The sequence below is a fragment of the Anomalospiza imberbis genome, chromosome Z (genome assembly GCF_031753505.1).
Source record: "Anomalospiza imberbis isolate Cuckoo-Finch-1a 21T00152 chromosome Z, ASM3175350v1, whole genome shotgun sequence".
NCBI classification, from domain to species: Eukaryota; Metazoa; Chordata; class Aves; order Passeriformes; family Viduidae; genus Anomalospiza; species Anomalospiza imberbis.
The window spans coordinates 64,216,894-64,233,133 of NC_089721.1; the positions used below are offsets into that span (position 1 = coordinate 64,216,894).

Genomic DNA, 16,240 nt, shown 5'->3' on the forward strand with positions numbered 1-16,240 from the left:
GAAATGTGATGACAGATATCCATGTGACATGAATATAACAGACCTGCCAAAGGGTGTCAAATCTTTTTCCATCTGGTATGGAGAGTTTTCCTGTCTTATCTCTGTCAATACGATAGTGCAATACTTTTCCATCATTCAGCAGGCACAGGGCATAGGAACCATTGCTGTCCCTTTCTCGGATACTGTAGAAGTAAGAAAGACTTTCAGGATTTACCAGGAATGAACATTCATTTTTAATCACTCTTTCCTTAAAGCTTTTGAATTAAAACCAAAACAAAATCAGTACTGCAACTTCTGAAAACATTTTGTTAAGCCTTTCATTTACTTCTTAGTGTAATTAACTTTCAGGTAAATTGACTAAAGTTTCTCTTTTTTTTCTTCCAAAAAGGCAACAGATGAAAACAAAAAAAGACAATGATGTAAGGCACTGTTAGGCAGCTACAGAACACTGTACACTGCATAAAGCACTCTTTGTGCAAATATGCATTTTAAAGATTGTGCAGTACTGGCTTACCTCTCTTGTGTATTTCATTTTACAATAAAGAAATGACAGTAAGAACAGAAGATTTAATACTAAAAGAATGTAATGTGAAAAGCAAAATTTTTGTGTTTGAAATAGCTTGCTGTGTGGCTGGGAATTTAAAGAAAATAATATATTTCTGTAAGCATTAATTATTCTAATTTCAGGAAAGACATTAATATTTTGTTGCAGTTTTCACATAAAATTTATATGAAACTTCACATGGTACTGAAGTGTACATATCTCATGTAATCATCACCATGGAGAGATCGCCGAATGTAATATAAAAACTTAGTCTAAAATTCATAGGTAGGATGATCTCCTCCTTCCAGGAGACCTGCGAGTGCCCTCTGAGAGGCCCGTAAAGCGTGACAGAGATGTTATACGTGTACTCAGGGCTAGCTGACACTGAGATTAGGATATTCTGATTACTGGACTCAGAGTAGATGGGAATTTGTTACTAGCTCCATCATAGTTGATGCAACATTTCTGAGTTTAGGAAGAAGGCTTTTTCTTCCAGTCGGGTTCCCATGCTCACTGGCAGCTGACAGTGTGACAGCAATAGAGTTAGAATAAAATTGATTGGCTTTTTTTCTTTTTTTAATGAAAATCCTAGATTCTGGAGCACGAAAACATTTCTTGTTCTGGTGTGCACAGAAGTCTACTTACTCTCCCTCCAATTTTTGAACAGCCTTGAAAAGAAATATAGCAGTAAATTCTCACTAAGGTATTAAGGAACTTTGCTGGTGCAACACTGGCATTTGCTATTGTATCTCAGGAGATTTCAAAGGCAAGTATTAAATTATTCTCCTCAGCTGACTCTTTCAAGGCTGAAGTAAAACTGTGTTTTGTCTGAATTATTTTTGCACCTTTTTCTTTCAAGTAGCATGATTCTTGTTGCCTAAGATGTGAACAGGACGCTGGCTAAAAGAAAAGGGAAGTAGGGTCAGTTTTTTGTTTTCTGAAACAAAAGTAACTTGTGTAAGCCCCTGTGGTTTCTTCATGGCATATAGGTGTTTTCTCAGCATGCTGATTTCCTGTGCTGACTGACCAGTGAAGAGTATCAGGCTCTGCTAAAATGAAGAGTGACTTTTACTTTGTCTTCTTCTGACCTGCTCAAAGCAAATAAAGCTTAGAAAAATATTTTCAGAGTAGAGGACATTGTTTCTAAAATGCAAACAAATGGCATTTCATTACAATCAGGCTTCCGTTCAGAATAGCACAAATAAGATAATAAAAATGCAATGAATTGTTTCTCAGTAACAAATATCCTTCATGTTTCACAGGAAGAAATGGATGAATGAATACAATTAAATTCTACTGAAACTGGTTCTCATTTGCAAGAGTTGTTACTCTCACGAGAGGCATTGCAAACATTTATTCAGAGCACAGGTACCCATAGGAGGGGAGAGTCCTGATTTCTGAAGACTGTGGCACAGACTCAAACAGCTCTATCATTCTTCAGTGCAGGATTTAGGTGGAGTTCAGGTTTATATGGTTGGAAATGCATTTTGGAGCTTTTCCCTTCCCTAATCAACAGCTACACAGCTCTGGAGCCATCTGCAACTCACAGCTATGTCAACTTCTGTCAGACATCTCTATCACTGCACATCCTGAAAACACTTCCATTCCATGATCAATCAGGGTCCAGCAGGACCATTTTTCCCTTAGGGTTATGGAGCAGGTGGGTTTTAAACTGCAGTCAATCAACTCCAGCACAACCTAGATCTCTATAAAAGACAAAAACAGGAGGTACACAACCTGGATCCCCACAAAACATGAAACCAGAAGATGCTACCATCTTTCAAAATATGTCTGAAATGCAGAAGTATCAAGGACATTGAACTGGCAGTGGAAGTCTTAGTTTTGGCAAACTAAACCCTTACTGGGTGACATGGATTGCCCCAAGCCACATTTCACAATTTCACTTTGGTTTTGCAGACTGTGATAATGGCTGTCTCGGTTAGGCTAAGCATCCAGAACTGCAGCTGGATAACAGTATCCAGTTTTATGTCAACAGTTGCTGTAAAAAATAGAATGAAAGGCAAATGCTATTCAAACAAAAAGGTTGTAAATTGAAACCTCTTTGAATGGACAGAAAAGTTTCACATCTTCTTGATGGTGCTGCCTGTGTTACCCAGAGCCTTAACATCAGATCTGGCAGCTCTCTTCATGTATGGAACTTTCCTTGTATGGAAAGTAACAATTTTTAAAATGTTGAGAAAAAAATTCAAATATCCAAATGCACTCTCTGCTTTAAAGTGCTCTGAAATTAAACACAATATTTACTGTTCTTCAATAAAAACTGCTAAATAAAAAGGTCTTAATTGTAAAATTTTGGCAAGGAAGGAAGCTGGCAGTGAGGTATCACCTGGTCTTCCATTTCAAGCTATTGCAGAGAATTGTACAGAAGAAAAACATAAAGATAATAAACACCTGTAAATAAACAACACTGTTGTTTCATCCACTGAATTAATCACAAATATGAACAACTTCACTGAGAACAGATTTGAGTACATGGCTATATTAGAGAAGTGCCAAGGTATCTAGAATTTTTTGTGACATACATCTTTAAAACAGCAGAATAGGGAATGTAGAAATTAAAATTGTTACCTGGTGCAATGCAGAGAATATTTAGGCACTGATATTATATTTCGTGCAATGTGTGTTTGAGTACTTTTTGTGGTTTTGAGAGTGCAACCTAGACAACAACCATTAACAATTTGGACCACTATTACAGACAGTAGAAAGAGCTATGATTTCCTTCCTTTGGTATTTTCAAAAAGAACAATGTCCCATTTTTTTATGTTTCCATCTGAAAACCAAAATTATCCTTCTCCTTCTAAAGAAAAATATCCCTGAGGGTCAAAGAAATAAATTGCTATTAGAATATGCCTCATTGACTGTGTAGAAGAAAACAGAATTAGGCATTCTGCAGTGGAGAATTATAAAGAAAATAAACAAGCAAGATGCTTGCTTTAGGAATGGTGTGAAATTATTCTTGCTTCTGAATCCAAAGGCATGCTAAATTTTATTCTTGGCATTGCTTTGCCTTCTCAGCAATTACAGCTCTGTTGGTATCAGAGATATTGACGCTCCCCATGATGGAGTTCCCCATGATGACGTTCCTCCTGATGGAGGTCCAGCCATTCCCTGCTTGTCTTGCCCTCTCTCTTCATGAGCATCTCTCTGGTAATGCTATTAACAACATGGCTACTCATTATTACTTCAAAGATCTGCGGCACATTGCATATGTTCCAAGTTTGCAGGTAATAAGAAATGAACTTGGTGCTATCTGTAAAAGGATTATATAAAGGACAAAATGGATTGACTGCTGTCTTGATTTGCACCATTTCTTCTCCCCTGTTCACTAACACATCCAAAGCTGTTTTAGAAATGTCAGAACACTACAGAATTTAGGAGACATCTCAGCTTCACACCACTGCTATCTACAATGGAACCTAAAAATTCATCTCCTAGTAAGTCTGCTCCACAGTTACAAAATACTTTTGTGAGAATGATTGCATCAAATTAGTCTATTTAGATGACTTCACCCTGGCAGCAAAATACAGCATGCTCCACCAAACCCCTAACAAACAGCTCTGCAGTAAAACTGTACCTGAAATAAGGGATCTTCTCAGTACCGCTATCTCATTAGGTCGCAGCTTTTCTTCACAGCTCAGACTCACTCTGCTGCTGAAGCACCCAGTGCAGAACCCGTTTTGAGAGGCCACAGCCCTGCTGCACTGGTCTGCAAGTGGCACCTAACACGTACCTAACAGAAGATCAGTAAAAAGCTCTCCCAAAGCATCATAGGCATCATCGAGGCTGCTGTGGAGAGGAAGACAGCACCTCCAGAAACACAGTTCGTTGTCTGTGTAATATCATTTACCTTGAAAAACTTTTATGGTCATCTAAGTCTAGCACTCCTTGACACTTTCAAGAGGACCTTCATCATTAATTAATATCCCTGAATTAAGGTCACATTTAATAGGACTGTTTTCATCTTCTATCCTGTCAACAATGTCCAGTCCCTTTTATGGATAGAAACTTAATACTGATAGAATTTTCTAAAGAATTCTCTACATGGTCCGAAAAATGACCTAGCTCAGTATGCAGTCTGGTAGCAGCAAACTCCTAGAAGGAGGCAGCAATATTAATGTAAATATATACTGCTACATATACAAGAAACATAAATTTTTGGCCAGACAAAAGACAAGAATATTCTTACAGATGAATTCACTTCAAAGTTTATTACTTTGAAATACTGTTACTAGTATTAAATATTGTGACATTTGAGACAGTTTCGTTTCTAGTTGTCGTGGCCACAATGTGGCATATTACTGCGACTCATTAAAATTGTCTAAACTAGATTAGTCCTCTTTAATATTCTCATTATGAACTGAAGACACTCATGTGACACCAAAATAGTTTTCTATTTTTCTTTTAAACAACTGTTCATATTTTATGTGAACTACATACAGCTATGAACAAATGTAAAAAGTTTATATAGACTAAACTGCTAATTTGCAATGCCTTCACTCACAATTTCCCTAATATTGAATTTTTAAGTTTAACACTATATCTGAATAGTCTTTATTCTCCTCCAACTTAAGAACACTTGGTTTTTAACACAAGATCACATGCTTGTTTTAACTTAAGTGGTCATTACTGATGGCAAGATATGCCAACCCTTACCACATACCAGAGGTGTTTCTTATGTGAAACTACAGAGGAAACTAACTTTTCTGCTGTTTGCTTTTAGCAAAGTTATAATTTATTTTTCAATTCTTCCACACATCCATGCATGAACTCACATAGATATCAACAATATTATAAATATTTAATGATGCATTATTAATAAAAATATTATTAAAACATTAATAAAAGTATTACCAATATTACCAGTTTGATTTATGATCAATGTTTCTTACCAGGCAAAATGCAATAAACCCCAGAAGGTTGGTCAAGAACCATCACCCAATAGAGAATGTAAAAATGTTAGTGTAGTTAAGTGGGGCTGCAGATATAAAGTGGGGCTTCAGTTCATGCCTAGAGTGGCAATCTTACATAAACATTCTTCATGGAATAGGTAGAAAATACTTCTCATTTCATGTCATGGTTTCTGTGTTTGGTTTTGAAAAGTAACTCTCTAGCATCCACATACATACTTTACTGACTTTTAAGCCATGAAAGAAACTTTTAAAATATCTTTGAAAATGCCCTGGTAAAACATCTACATTTAGCTCAGAATTTTTCCTTGGATGCATTGTAGTATTATTTTTATGGCGCTATTAATGATATTTTGAACTGCAGTCAGGAAGATTTTCTACTATTTCCACATTTAAACCATTAAAATAATTCTAGATTGGATAGTCTTGTATTGCTGCACAGCAGTGCTAAAGAAATCTACATGTTAGTTGTAGTATTACACAGACTGCTGTACTGGATTTTGTTTTAAGGTAGGTAGCTCAGATGGATAGCAAATTTCTGGTGTAATGAAGTTTTGGAAAGCCTTGTTAAAAATATATTGAAATATTATATCCTTCTAATATTTATTATTTTCTCCATAATAAACAGTATGGTTCACTTGTGCACTTGTTAAATAACCTCAGAAGTACCTAATCTCTTTAAAAATCTAGCTCCTCTCTTTGTTCCCAGGTTCCAATCCTATCTCAACAGACAGACATCTTTTAGACTTACATGTCTGAAAGTTTTACTTTCTAGTCAGCTACTGGGCTTGATCACCTTGACCAGTGTTAGAAAAACACAAATTCACAGTCACAACTTCAAACCTTCAATCCACAGAAGTACAGAATATTCTGACAAGCACTGCTGCTAGGTAGGTAGAACTATGTGATGTCTGTGCCTGAAATGTAAAACACTGCACCACACTCACACTCAACAGTTTTGGTGCTTCTGCTTCAGTTAGACAGAAATGAGTGGTTTATTTCTCAACACCTGCTGAGCAAGTCCATGTTAGGCAAGCCACTGCAGAAAGCAATAAACCTCTCTGAATTAGACAGTTCTTTTCTTATTTGTGATGAGCCTCTAAGTCTATGGGTCTGAGAGCTAGAATGGCTCAGGAATGTAGAATAACTGATTTCAACACAAATTAACAACCCATTATTTCTCTTGCTGCACTGGCTACTGAACTGTGAGGTAGATGAAGTTCTCTCCCTGTGTCTTCCCTGAGAACATAGGAGCAAATGGCAGCTGGGTGGCTACTACATTCTAAAATGGCCAGATAGGAAGTCTGTGCAAGAACAATTAATACATCAGAAAGCATCCTACAGATGCAGAAGTAAACAGTCTTGTCCTTAATAAGAGGTACCCAAGATCAATATACTAGCAGTTCATATTATTTAAGCTCCAGTGGAAGTTCTCATGGTTTAAACAGAGCCTTAAAATTAGCATTTTCTCCTCTATGAGTTTCTCTTCCCGATATGAAAGTAGCCACCCGAGTTCCATCAAAACTATGTAAAATATGGATCCATTGACATATCCAGTCCTGTGGGATAAGGTCTGAATGCTCCCCCACAACTTGTTGAGCATGTCACTACAAAGAGCATCAGAAATGCCTCCTAGGTAATCTTCAAGGAACACAGGAAAATTCTGGGAAAATATTTCCAGTCAAAGCAGTAGGACTGCTTACAGAATATTAAAAAGAGACCAGTGTTTATAATAGAGGCAGAAAATGTCAAGTTTCTTAACAAATTTCACTCCCTTACTCCAAAACCTATCCCTGTTGTTAAGAAATGCTAGCTAGTGGATCCTTTTCCTTGAAGAAAACCTAGATTCCTTCCCCCTGTGTCCCCCCTCCCCTCCTTGCCCCAAAGAGAAGTATTTTGGCCACAGAGTTTGGGCCTGAGGCAAACTGGAAAAGCTGCCAGTTTTAATATGTGATCAACATCATGACTCAGCTAATACAAAGTTGGTTTGGTAAGGTGATAAAACAGAAAGCAAAAAAGCAATATATTTTTAGGTATAATATTTTCCTTAAAAGAAAGGATTGCTTTTTGTTTCAATTACTGGACCTTCTGTTTAAAAAGTAGAAAAAGAAACTAGCAAAATCACAGGGTAAGAAAAAGGAGAGGTTGTGTGGCAATGCTGGGCTGGTAATTGGTAACAGCAACTATGTTCATCAAATCCTCTAAACTCCTATGCAGCAGAAAGAAATATATCTGGCTCCACAAATTTTTGTAACTTTAGTAACAGTTTTTTTTTATTACAACTTCAACAAAATATGTGACAAGCTTATTACAAGTTTTGTTACACATGGCAACAAAAGCAACTGGGTAAGCGCCCCTCTGGATGTGGTCCGCACCAATAGGGAATATGAGGCTGAAAATAGGCATGTATGGCTACTTGGGTGAGAGTGCCTATGAAACACAAGAAATTCAATTACTGAGGGAAGAAAAGAGAGTTCAAGAAATGAGATGTCACTACACTCAAAGTGTTTGTGGACCTCATAGGAATTCACTCCACCGGGAATAGGATTTAAAAGAGTTACTGGTTCCTTTCAACTTAGACTGAAACATGGAAATAAATGAGGGTTGCACTCACATTAGCAGCTAGTATGGCACAATTACAGAAAATCAGTAAAGTGAAAGAATTGGTACTGGAGAACCATATCCTTCCTGCACTCGCTTGTGGGGTTTCACTTTGGACTGCCTCTAAAAAAAGCCTGAGAATGCTGAGTGCTAAAGAAAACTACATAGGTAGCTGATGAAATTTCCCTCAGAAATTATCCAATTCTAAGTGATCCTTACTTGGCCTTGACTTTTAAACCTAATTTTTCAAATTTTTTATCATTATATAAATACGTTCTGGGTGGGGGTGGGAGTGACAAAAGACAGCTCTGTTAAGACATTGGTATTTTTCAAATGAGGATTCTCCGAACAAACCCCTGGCTCTAGTCCATGATGGCTGTCAGTCACTATCCTAATGCCACATTTGTGCTCAGAAAACAAAAGATCATTAGGCTTGGTAAATGCAGAGGGTAAGAAGCAGACACAAAATAGTGCTGTCAAGGTAGAAGCGATCATTTTATTGCTAACTACAAAACAAAGCACTCCCAACTGTCCCTGGGAGACTTGACAGATACAGATCCCAACAGCTGCTAACATAGCGAGTTTGTCTCTAATTGTACTAGTTTAATAAGCCTGTGTATTGGGTGCAGGTGGTCAGGCTTTGACAGTGGGGCTGCAAAGGCCAGGGGGTGCCCTAGGCTGGTCACAACTGGTGCCAGCAGGCCCTAGTGGACACCTCTGCAGGTGTTCTAGGCTTTTGTTATAGTTTTCCATCTTTAGTTAAGTGAGGGCAGGAGACATCATGTAAATTATGCTGAACTGGGTGCCCTCACTGTGGATGAACCACGTTTTAGGGCATAGTCTCATTTGACATTATTCAAAAGAGCTGTACAGTAACACTGGAGGCAAATAGCAATACCACAGAAAAAGAAACTCACAGAAATTTTCCATTGTTTCTTGACCCGATGAGGATACGGTGTTCTGACTCCTCCCGAGAGATCCTCCCATGGAACCATGGCATCTTCTCATGGGCTGTAGTGGCAATCAGCTTTTCCAGCTGAGGCTTCTGACTAATGATAGCTTGTTCAAGAGCATGCCCCTAGAGAGCAGTATAAAACACGGTGAAACAGTCAAACTATCTTCTGCAACAGAAAGATGACAGGAAGACTCAGTCTTTGGGACTGCTTTTGGGACATCCAAAATCTGCACATATTTGTTGTGTGTGAAGGCCTGGTTCCTATAAAGATTTTAAACCAGAAACTAACATATGGTAATCTAAACATCACAAAACTAGGGTTCTCCCTTTACCTCTGAGAAAAAGAAGGAAAATTAACAAGTAAATAAAACCACTGATATATCAGTATTTAATCTTGAAATAAAGTCATACTGTTATGCTAATGAAGTTAGTGTCAGTCTGCGATTTCAAACGTACCTACAAATTACATATCCTATGGCAGTGTACTAAAATAAACTAAATGTGCTTTGCACTGTTGCAGCATGTCTATGTCAAAGACATCAATGCAAATTTTCCCAGACAGAACTGTCCCCATTTTAGAGTGAATTATTCAGAGTAATATTAGACATTAGACATTTCTAACCTTGTCTACAACCTACCACTTCTAAATTGGGCTCAGAATCTGAGGGCAACCCCCACTAGTTTCACCAGCGTTTAACCAGAGTTCATCAACTTCCCTCTAGATTGAGCTCGGACTCATTAGAAAAGACACTGTGAAACTCAACAGTTATAGAAAATGTTGTGTAAGTTTCAGGTTTTCCCAGTTTGGGGGTTGCTCCACATATTTTACAGAGCAAAATTCATAGGGTTACTTGCTAGCAGCAAAAGAGATTAGAAACCCTGAGTACCTTCATGGGTTCAGAAAGGTAACTCATGACATCTCAAGGTGAAATGATATTCCCTTTGCAGCCTCCTACACTAGTATTTCCATGTTAAGACTGGCTTCTTCATAGTCATTCCCAGGAAAAAAATCGAAGATCTTGTCCTCCACATGGAGAATTCCTGCTTGACCCCTGCAGCACTGAAGATGTATAGGCAGTGCTCTGCAGTGCAGAAACTGTTCTCTTTCAGGAACAATTTCTGTTTTGGACATAACTTAAATTAGCATCACAGAGACAAGGCAAACTAAGAGAGTAAGATGTAAAAAAACATCATGTCACCATGCCTGCCTGCATATCAATCAATAAAAATCAGAATTAAAAGCAATGAGACAAACCATTTCTGTATCTTGTTCACTACATGTAGTAGTTTTTGGTCCAAGTCTGATGACATATGTTAGTGCAGAGACAGATAAGATTATGCTAGACCAGAACATTATAGAAATTCTAAGGGCTTAAATTTCAGGAAAACTACACTTATCACCAAGTTACTGCATGTACTGGGGAGAAAAACCCCTCACTGTTAAATCTCAAACAGCTATGATTTCATTGTAAAAAAATTCTACCTAGCAGCAGCAACAGCTGGAAACAAACGCTGCAATCTCTTTTTCTCCTAGCTCAAAGATTACTTTATGGCGAGATCAGTCTGGTTTTACCTGCAAATTCCAAGTCTGCTTGACATACTCTCTGATGAGGTTCTCTTTCAAATCTTCGAAGGGTCCTGTTTTGGGTTCAACGCCTGGTGGCCGGTTGAAAGGTTTTCTCAGTAGACAGATAAGGCCATCCGCTTCCCCTGAGTGATAGTTAATGAGTTCAGCAGGACTGGCATGCGACTTGCCTCCTGCAATAGCATAGGAGCCACTCAGCTCCCTCTCAATTGTATAGTGGTGAACCTTCCTTCCATGGGCCAAGGATAGGGCAAAGCCCCCCAGGTAATTCCGGCTTTGGCGGAGCAAGTATAGTCCATCACTTGCTCCTCCCTGCATTAGATACTCCTCAGCATCTTCACGTGTGATATTACCAAAGAAGTAAGGCAAATGGTTAGCAGGGTTTGATGTGTTGGAAGCCATGATTTTTTCTTTTTCAAGTAGCAAACGTAGAATACTGTATCTGAAAATACAAAGACAGAGACATGAATGTCAGTAGAATAAAGAGGATAAACCAGTAAGACGGCAGTTCACCTGCACTATGTTTGCAGAATCACAGAATGATTTAGGCTGGAATACACCTCTAAAATCATTGAGTCCAAACTTGAACCAATCACCACCTTGTCAACAAGACCATGGCACTGAGTGCTCTGTCCACTTGTTTCTTGAACACCTCCAGGGATGGTGACTCCATCACCTCCCTTGGCAGAGCATTCTGATGTTTAACAGCCCTTTCTGTGAAGAAATTCACCTGACATCCAACCTGAAAATCACCTAAAGCTATGCCCCCTTGCATAGCTTGAGGTAATTTTAGTAATGCATTTGTTAGTGATACATATGTTGACAATTAAAAAAAATATTTTAAAGTGAAGATCACATTTTCATCTTGTTAGAAGTTTTTCTAAATTCCAGCAGCTCTCTTTTCCTGTTTCTCAGAACCTTGGCTAGAAGTGGACAAAGTGATCAGAAGTTCAGTTTCTGTTTCTATCATTGTGAAGCACATAGGAGTTAAAATATGAGCTCTTCACAATAAAATGAAGCATCATTTTCGGGAAGCCATGCAGCAATCTGTGGAATCAGCATTAAACAGTTCAGGCTACATGGGAACAGGGTTAATACCACATTTGTCTTGTAGCTGGCCAAAGTGTGCAACCAAGATACATGAAGAAAAGTGCAGAAGACTTTATGGATAACTATGTAAAGAGGGAGAGTCCCTAATGCAAAGGTGTAACTGAGGAATGGGAGTCTTAATGTGGGGCCTTTTAGCACACAGCACTTCAGAATGACACCTTCCTTGGCAGTCCTGAAGCAGTCAGAGCTGTTTGTGCCTACTGCTTAATTCATATTTGATCCATCAGTGCTGATTTGCTCTCCCTTGTGCCCATGTCGAAAAACAGTAGAGAAATACCTGTGCTATGCTGTGAATATGTAAAGGGTTGATGTGGGGAAGGAAAGAGAGGAACACAAAGTCAAATCAACAAGGCTCACACAGTATAGAAAACTAGACAGGGCACAGTCATGTAAAACCACATGCTGTGCAGATCTTCTGGTCTTCTCCCACCATCCCAAATAAGGGAGATCTCAAAGCTGTAAAGACATTGCATCTACAAAATAGTGTTTTGTGCAGCTCTATTTTGAATAATATTATTTATTATTCTTGTGATCTGCAACTAAAAGTTACTGGTTTAAGTTCCCATACTAATCTAATAACATAACTTTTGCTTGTTAATTGCAACAAAGAAAAGTTATAACTGAAGAAACAGAAGGCAGTCCTTAGTTAGTCACCGCCAAACATTTATTCTGTATGCAAAATGACCATTCTGACTGTACCAGACAAAGCTTTCTTCAAATGGAATAGATTCATTCAGTAACTTAATGCAAGGTCAGAGGATTGCGATCAGCAATACAATGACCATTTGAAGGCCAGTTAATAGTATTGTAAACCAGGGTCAGGACTGGGGTCAATATTATTTAAGATTTTCATTGAGCTGGTGGACAGCAGGGAGAGCACAGCCCCAGCAAATTCAAAAATAATACAAAACGGCACAGTGGCTAAACACCACAGGGCTGTGATACAATTCAAAGAGACCAGGAAAGGCTAAGGAATTTGAATGAAAGTAATTTAATGAAGCTCAACAAAGGGAAACATCCTGCGAAGCAGACTTTGCCCCTTTTGAAGCATCTGCCTTTCTGGTTAGGTGGTGTCTCACACCCTTGTGATGTCACCATGGAAGGAAGGTCTGTGACCAGGATGTTTTTCAGCAGGGTCTGTCTACCCACAGTTTGTCCAGGACCCCTGTAGGCGCACACACAAGGCATGCAGGCTCTATCAGAACTCTTGGCTTGCTCTGCCAGCTTTGGCATAGGGGACAGCAGCAGGTCTGGGCACTGCACAAGGGCAGCCACTGCCGGTGCTTCCCTTCCCCTGCCCATCTGCACAGTCCTGCGGGTTTCACAGGAGCCTGTCCTGGGACAGTGGGTGCAAGAATGCCAGTGCATTGGTAGCAGGGAACACTCCCAGAAAATTCTTCTTTCTTCCCTAACCACCTCCCCGAGGTACACTGTGCTAAGCTGGTGGTGGCTGGGGGAGGGTATGGGGGCTTAGGGTCGTGGATATACAAGCTCTTTTCCCAAGCCCTCCTGACATCTTACCAGAGCCTATCATATGCAACATAGATCTCAGCCTGAGCACTTTGGAGATGTGGAGAAGATCAGGGCTTTCTTCCTGCTCTCCATCCCTGCTATCTCTCCCTGCCCTCCAGTGGGGTGCAGAGATAGGGGCACAGACCAGCTGAGTCCCACATCTCACCGCCCTGTCCCAGGGCTCAGCTGCTGCTTTCAAGCCTTCAAGGAGAGCCAGCAGGAGGCTCTTTCATCATCTCCCCTCTCCAACATGCCTTTTGATGCCCCCCTGACTTTTCTACTCCTAGCACAAAGCAAGCCCCATCACTTTGTATGTCTCTCGTGGTAGAACATGGCATTGGGCACCTAGGAAGGCGCAGGGGAGAACAACTCTGCTGCAAAGGACAGTGGCACGGGGCAGACAACCCAGGTACAGCTGGAGTCAGTCTCTTCCTATGCATGAGATGATGAGAGGAAAAGGCCTTGTGTAGTACTGAGGAGGTTTAAATTGAATAGCAGCAAATATTTCTTCATTGAGGAAGTTATCAAGTATTGGAACAGGCTGCCCAGGGAAGTGTTTAAATCACCATCCCTGAAGGGATTTAAAGACCTACAGAATGGTGGTTAGGGTCATGGTTTTGTAGTGGATTGGGTAGTGATAGGTTTACCATTGAACTTGATAATCTTAAGGACCTTTTCCAACCTGAATATTTCTATAACTCTTTGATTCTATTATTCCGGAAGTCATTACAAATATGGATGTTTTGAATGTTCTAGTTCCTGTTTCCTACACTCTGGCTTACTTGTTTCCTTCACACACACCCATGTCTTTTCTTTTTCTTTACTCCACTGTGCACCACACATTCTGGTGGTGAGGCCATGAATATACATCATCCAACTTCTAGGAAAATGGTGCTGGAATCAGGCTGTAACTCTTCAATGCCACTTTCAGGAAAGATGAAAGAAAACATATTTACTAGTAGGTTTTTAGTAAGGAAATAATTTGGATGCATGACTGATCAACAATGGCTCTTCACCAGCAATGTACAACGTGCAGAAAAAGCAGAAATAATCCCATAATGTGTCTCATGCCAAGAATGGTACTGCTCTGCAGTGCCTGCTCTAAACACCTCAGTAATATATCCTGAACAAATATCAAACAGAAAAATATCACCACTCTTCATCTGTAGAAATTTATTTTAATGAATGTATTTCATTAAAGTTAATTTTTGCCATACTTCTAGTTTCAGACTTAAAAAAGATAAAAAACTTTAGAATGAAAGTAACAGCTAATAAAATGAAAGTCGGGTGGGGGACAGGGTTAGAGGGGGTAAACACATCATCCCTGGCTACAAAAAACCTTTATGGTTACTGAAATTTAAATTCAATTTGACTATGATGTGTTTCAGATCAGGCTACTCTCCAGAGTATTGTTTTGTCTCTTATTAATCTCAGTGTTTTCTACATACTCTTCAGGATGATTTGCCCAGAAAAAAAGTTCTTAAAAGGCGGAGGGACGGGGGGGAATCCACTGGTTGCAATTTAGATGAAATATCAGTGATGGCACTGGTGAGGGACTGTCTTTTAAATCTTCAGAATGAGAAGGCCTGCTATGTAACAGGTTTCTAAAATATGAAGAATATTTCTCAGTCATGAAAAGAACAGCAGCAGAATTCTTATGATCTCTAATATTTCACAAATTATTTTTTTATATGTGTTTCAGAAAACAATGGCCTGATTTACTTTCACAAAATATGTTACTGTTAGTAAATTTCAGGCCAGGTTTCTTTACCCCACTTTCTAATATGTGAAGAATATTTAGTGTTTAGCAATGGTAGGAAATGTTTGGACTGATGCAGCATCTCCTGGGCATGCACAGAGACAAATAATCACAAAAAAACTTTAGATAATGATTAAAAACTACTTAACAATTTTGGAAGAATGTCTGAATTTGGGATGGGTGTTGTCTTTGTTTAGAATTTCAAAATCTTGCCTTCATTTTTGGAGTGTAATACCCTGCTGGGATCAGTAATGGAATAGAAGAAAATGCTTGAATTCAGAGTTTCCTCCTCCTCTAAATTTTTCCAGGTGCACAAACAGTGCAGCATTTTTCAAGCCAGTACAGTTACAAATGTGAAGCCGTGACATGGAGATTAGGTCCCCTAAGGCTGAATGCAAGGCTTTACCCTTATGAGTGCTGAAGGAAGTGTTGCTGGCTACCCAAGAGAGGCCCTTGAGCATAACAGCCATAGAGGGTCTTAAGTGCAACTCTCCCCTTAGTCTTTAAATATGACTTTTAAGGAAGCTACAAAAGCATGTAAATATCAGGCTTATCCTACATGAAAGAAAAAATATTACATAAACACATAAGAAAATTAAGTACCCACTTCCTCTCAGGCAGCTTCCTCATCAACTTTTCAGGGTACTTCTGACATAGCACAAGAGTTTAGTACCTCACACATTTCATGCATACTAGGAAGCAAAAAATTGTCTCAGAACAGATGAGCAAAACTAAGGAAAACTCACCTGGAAGTTGTTAGAAAAAATCTGTGCTTACCACACCGCTACACTTAGCTTAATTCTATTTCATCTCATATTTAGACAAGGATAAAGGGAGAATAATTGCTATATTGAAAAGTTTGCCTAGAATGCCTGTCCATTCTGACATTAAAAAAATATAAATAGGAATATGAATTTTTCTAAAAGGACCAAACAGTATCATGGTGAGAGTCTTAGGGATTTCTGATTGATTAGTTTACTCCTCCATGGGTAAAATGACTGAAATGTGACAAAGATCAAAAGCTGTGTAGTGGTGAAACAGTGTGACAAAAAATGTTCCATATTGAAGCAGTTATTTTTTCACCTTTTCTTGTTTTTCAAGGTAGTATTCTGTGAGCAGAGTGTGAAAATAAAGAAGTAAGGTTTAAAGCAAATGTCTTGCATGCATGCATACATATAAGGCACATTAGACAGTGTCAAATGATGAAAATATGCTTACTGAAACAATTTGCTCTAGAACTGGGTGA

At 38.9% G+C, this 16,240-nt stretch overlaps 1 protein-coding gene across 4 annotated transcripts in view; it reads right to left on the reverse strand.

The window, feature by feature from the left end:
- Window positions 1-16,240, reverse strand: part of SYK (spleen associated tyrosine kinase) — a 47,056-nt gene that overhangs the window by 17,657 nt on the left and 13,159 nt on the right. For all 4 annotated transcript variants that reach the window (XM_068177470.1, XM_068177467.1, XM_068177468.1 and 1 more), the window contains exons 2-4: window positions 10,602-11,055; window positions 8,991-9,151; window positions 44-182 (exon numbers count right to left, since the gene is read on the reverse strand). In XM_068177470.1, the coding sequence (XP_068033571.1) occupies window positions 44-182; window positions 8,991-9,151; window positions 10,602-11,015 (714 nt within the window). In that variant the 5' untranslated portion in view covers window positions 11,016-11,055. The remainder of the gene's footprint in view (window positions 1-43; window positions 183-8,990; window positions 9,152-10,601; window positions 11,056-16,240) is intronic.